The following is a 5,000-nucleotide window of genomic DNA, read 5'->3' on the forward strand; positions in this document are numbered from 1 at the left end:
ATTGGGCCCAATTTCAGGATCTGAGGACACACAAGAGCAGAAATAACACACCCAGATACACACAATTACACCGTATGACTCATCAGAGACACAAAGGGCCTCCTCTCGGTGTGTGTGCGTGAGACCAGGGTGGTAATTGACACCAGTAAAAGGCCTCATTACACCATTATGATGCTGCTGAGTGGAGACGGGTGTGATTAACACATCGCCATTAACGCATTAGTTTGTTTGTACTCAGCTATTACAGTCACCCGGGAGTGTGTGTGTGTGTGTGTGTGTGTGTGAGAGAGAGAGGTAACGTGCATGTATAAGATAACGATGCATCACCGGTGACAGTGTGCTGTTACAGCAGTATGGACACAGTGGAGATTAAACAGTACAGGGGGGGAGGCGGGGCTTTCTAACCCTTTTTCACCGAGTCGAGAGATGACGGGTGCGACGTGAACGTAACGGCATCAATATCTCCAGACGCTATAACTTCGGTTAGTCAAGTCATACTACATTTAACTAGATTATTAAAAAATGCGGAGACTAAAATAAAGACGGAGACGTTTTATAAGCAGGGTTCGTCGACACAGAAGACGGCTGACAAGACGTTCATATAACTAGACAGGCTGAGGAATGGATTCTATATCAAATCGAAACGAACGACCGGTGTTTTTACTACAGGAACACTCTATAATAAATAAATAAATAAATAAATAAATAAATAAATAAATAACAAGACGACCGGCTGACTGTACTTTAAAATAGTAAACTTTACATGAGAAATGTTTTTTTTTTTTTAAATAAACAACAAAAACATAGACTGGCCACCAAAGGGGTTTTAAATGGCATTATAAAAAATAAATAAATAAATAAAAGTATTTAATAAAAAAAAAATTAATAAACAAAAAAAAAACTGTTTAAAGAAGTGGTTTAAAAATTAAATAAAATAATAATAATAATAATAATAGAAATAATAATAATAATAATAATATTAATAATAAACGTATTATGTCAAAGGGTATTTAAATAAATTTTTTTAAAAATGTTGACAAGGGTTTATTTTAATAAACATCAAATGTCCGGCTGATTTTTTTTTTTAAATAAACACACACAAACTACAAACAAACAAAAACATGCTGAACAGGCATTTTCAAATCAAAACAAATGATGAATAAGGGTTTTAAAATAATTTTTTTAAAAAAATGAATAAAAAGACTGACATAAATAGAAAAAGCTTTCATTTAATTTAAGAAGGGTTTTAAAAAAAATCAAGACCGGCTGAACGGGTTTTTAAATAAATAAACACTGGCTGATGGTGAGGTTTTAAATAAAATAAAATAAAATAAATAAATAAATAAAAAATAAATAAATAAAGAACTGTCTGAAACGTGGTGTGAGAGTACTTTAATCTGCAGACAGAGCTCCTCGAGCGGTGTGCGCTGGATCTCAGGGAGCTGGTAGGCGTCCAGCAGACTCGCCCTCAAGCCGTTATACAGGTGATAGCATTTACCTGGAGACACCCTACACACACACACACACACACACACACACACACACACACACACACACACAGGAAAAAGATTAATTATTCCGTTCACACAGCGCGGTAAACACTCCAGAAAAACACACACACATAACGGTGTTCAAACACGCACACGCGCGCGCGCACGTGAAATGGTGTGGAAGAAGGATGAGTGGGCCATTAGGACCGTCACTGCACTGCATGTGAATCACACTCCTACTCAGCCGTAAAAGGACATGCTTTACATTTGTTTCAAGGGAGCAAAGTTTCCTTCTGTCTCTCACACGCACTCGCTCGCATGCGATCTCACGTACTCGCCCGCACTCACTCACGTGTTCAGAATAAAGGCATACACATTAGACCTTATTACACCTGTTCTGTAATCTTACATACTGCTGAAGCAAAGAGGCTTTCAGGCCTGGAGCTATTAGCTGAACTTCTATGGAGGGAGCACAAAGAGAGGAGAGAAAATGACTGCAGCTTTTAGCTTCATTCTCTCTCACACACACACACACACACACACCTTATGACACAGCTGCACTGATTCAAAATCATCATGCTGCCTGCATCAGTCTCAGTGATGGAGGCGTGGCCTCCACACCGGCCCGTTCTAGTGAAGGAGGCGTGGCCTCCACACCGGCCCGTTCTAGTGAAGGAGGCGTGGCCTCCACACCGGCACGTTCTAGTGAAGGAGGCGTGGCCTCCACACCGGCACGTTCTAGTGAAGGAGGCGTGGCCTCCACACCGGCACGTTCTAGTGAAGGAGGCGTGGCCTCCACACCGGCACGTTCTAGTGAAGGAGGCGTGGCCTCCACACCGGCACGTTCTAGTGAAGGAGGCGTGGCCTCCACACCGGCACGTTCTAGTGAAGGAGGCGTGGCCTCCACACCGGCACGTTCTAGTGAAGGAGGCGTGGCCTCCACACCGGCCCGTTCTAGTGAAGGAGGCGTGGCCTCCACACCGGCCCGTTCTAGTGAAGGAGGCGTGGCCTCCACACCGGCCCGTTCTAGTGAAGGAGGCGTGGCCTCCACACCGGCCCGTTCTAGTGAAGGAGGCGTGGCCTCCACACCGGCCCGTTCTAGTGAAGGAGGCGTGGCCTCCACACCGGCCCGTTCTAGTGAAGGAGGCGTGGCCTCCACACCGGCACGTTCTAGTGAAGGAGGCGTGGTCTCCACACCGGCACGTTCTAGTGAAGGAGGCGTGGCCTCCACACCGGCACGTTCTAGTGAAGGAGGCGTGGCCTCCACACCGGCACGTTCTAGTGAAGGAGGCGTGGCCTCCACACCGGCACGTTCTAGTGAAGGAGGCGTGGCCTCCATGCCCGCACATCCTAGTGAAGGAGGCGTGGCTTCCACACGGCACGTTCTAGTGAAGGAGGCGTGGCCTCCATGCCCGCACATCCTAGTGAAGGAGGCGTGGCCTCCACACCGGCACGTCCTACTGAAGGAGGTGTGGCCTCCATGCCCGCACATCTTAGTGAAGGAGGCGTGTTCAGCTAAAACATGCTGTATTCAGCTCGACTGGAGAAGGTGGTGTTACTCTGTAAAAGCTGAGCGTGCGTGACGGGGCACATCTATGACTGAGCGAAGGTGAGCATACACTGACAGACTATTGCATATTAAATGAACACAAAACATTCTCCATTTACCATGAGGAACAGTGGGGCTGTGTCATTCGAGCAAAAACATCGAGACAAGAGAATAATAATGTAAGATGGAGGGGTAGGGGGCGGGGTTTCCAGCAGGTCAGTTAATATCAGAGAGTTTATAATCAATTGCACTACTGTCAATCATGAGAGATTCATATGTGGATTGGCTCATCTGCTCAAGAAAAGCAGCATCCTGCAGTGTTAACATACAGAGGTTCTACACAACATGTATAAAGGAGAGAGAATCAGAGAGAATCAGAGAGAGAGAGACAGAGACAGAGACAGAGAGAGAGAGAGAATCAGAGAGAGAGAGAATCAGAGAGAGAGAGAATCAGACAGAGAGAGAATCAGAGAGAGAGAGAGAGAGAGAGAGAATCAGAGAGAGAGAGAATCAGAGAGAGAGAGAGAGAGAGAGAGAGAGAATCGGAGAGAGAGAGAGAGAGAGAGAGAGAGAATCAGAGAGAGAGAGAGAGAGAGAGAGAGAGAGAATCAGAGAGAGAGAGACAGAGAGAGAGAGAGAATCAGAGAGAGAGAGAGAGAATCAGAGAGAGAGAGAGAGAGAATCAGACAGAGAGAGAATCAGAGAGAGAGAGAATCAGAGAGAGAGAGAGAGAGAGAGAGAGAGAATCAGAGAGAGAGACAGAGAGAGAGAGAGAATCAGAGAGAGAGAGAGAGAGAGAGAGAGAGAGAATCAGAGAGAGAGAATCAGAGAGAGAGAGAGAATCAGAGAGAATCAGACAGAGAGAGAATCAGAGAGAGAGAGAGAGAGAGAGAGAGAGAGAGAGAGAGAATCAGAGAGAGAGAGAGAGAGAGAATCAGAGAGAGAGAGAATCAGAGAGAGAATCAGAGAGAGAGAGAATCAGAGAGAGAGAGAATCAGAGAGAGAGAGAATCAGAGAGAGAGAATCAGAGAGAGAGAGAGAGAATCAGAGAGAGAGAGAGAGAGAGAGAATCAGAGAGAGAGAGAGAGAGAGAGAGAGAATCAGAGAGAGAGAGAATCAGAGAGAATCAGACAGAGAGAGAATCAGAGAGAGAGAATCAGAGAGAGAGAGAGACAGAATCAGAGAGAATCAGAGAGAGAGAATCAGAGAGAGAGAGAGAGAGAGAGAGAGAGAGAGAGAGAGAGAGTGAGAGAGAATCAGAGAGAGAGAGAGAGAATCAGAGAGAGAGAGAGAGAGAATCAGAGAGAGAGAGAATCAGAGAGAGAGAGAGGAGAGAATCAGAGAGAGAGAGAGAGAATCAGAGAGAGAATCAGAGAGAGAGAATCAGAGAGAGAGAGAGAGAATCAGAGAGAGAGAGAGAGAGAGAGAATCAGAGAGAGAGACTGATGTATAAACAAATCGACAGACAGGCAAATTGAGAGCGTGCAAGAGAGAGGCAAAAAAAGACAGACAGAACACAAGAGACAGAGATAGATAGATAGATAGACAGACAGAGAGAGAGAGAGAAAGAGCGAGAGAGAAATCCATACATACATACATAGAGACAGAGAGTGAGTGTGAGAGAGAAACGTGGAAAGAGAGAAAAAAAGAGAGATAGAAAGAAAGACAGAAACAAAGAGACAGAGAGAGCACAAGAGAGAAAGACAGCAAGTGAGAGAGAGAGGCGAGAGAGGCGAGAGAGGCGAGATCGCGCACTGGCAAAAACGCAGCGCCGCCAGGTTGCCATGGCGACCACATGACGCAAGCCTGCGTGTTAGCGGGAGGAGGTCACCTGGTTTACTGAAATCTTTATTTGAGAAGTTTACTCCAGTGATTTCTGCACAACTTCACCTTCACAACTCCCCTGTTCTTCAAAACGTACGCAGCAGACACACAAAGCACAACACACACGCTCGCGGAGA

At 45.7% G+C, this 5,000-nt stretch overlaps 1 protein-coding gene across 1 annotated transcript in view; it reads right to left on the reverse strand.

Moving 5' to 3' along the window:
- Positions 1 to 5,000, reverse strand: part of dhx36 (DEAH (Asp-Glu-Ala-His) box polypeptide 36) — a 39,847-nt gene that overhangs the window by 11,773 nt on the left and 23,074 nt on the right. Inside the window, exons 16-17 of the mRNA XM_053678170.1 lie at positions 1,392 to 1,509; positions 1 to 20 (exon numbers count right to left, since the gene is read on the reverse strand). The exon at positions 1 to 20 is cut by the window's left edge and continues 79 nt beyond it. Of these exons, the coding sequence (XP_053534145.1) occupies positions 1 to 20; positions 1,392 to 1,509 (138 nt within the window). The remainder of the gene's footprint in view (positions 21 to 1,391; positions 1,510 to 5,000) is intronic.

The sequence above is a fragment of the Ictalurus punctatus genome, chromosome 4 (genome assembly GCF_001660625.3).
Source record: "Ictalurus punctatus breed USDA103 chromosome 4, Coco_2.0, whole genome shotgun sequence".
NCBI lineage: Eukaryota > Metazoa > Chordata > Actinopteri > Siluriformes > Ictaluridae > Ictalurus > Ictalurus punctatus.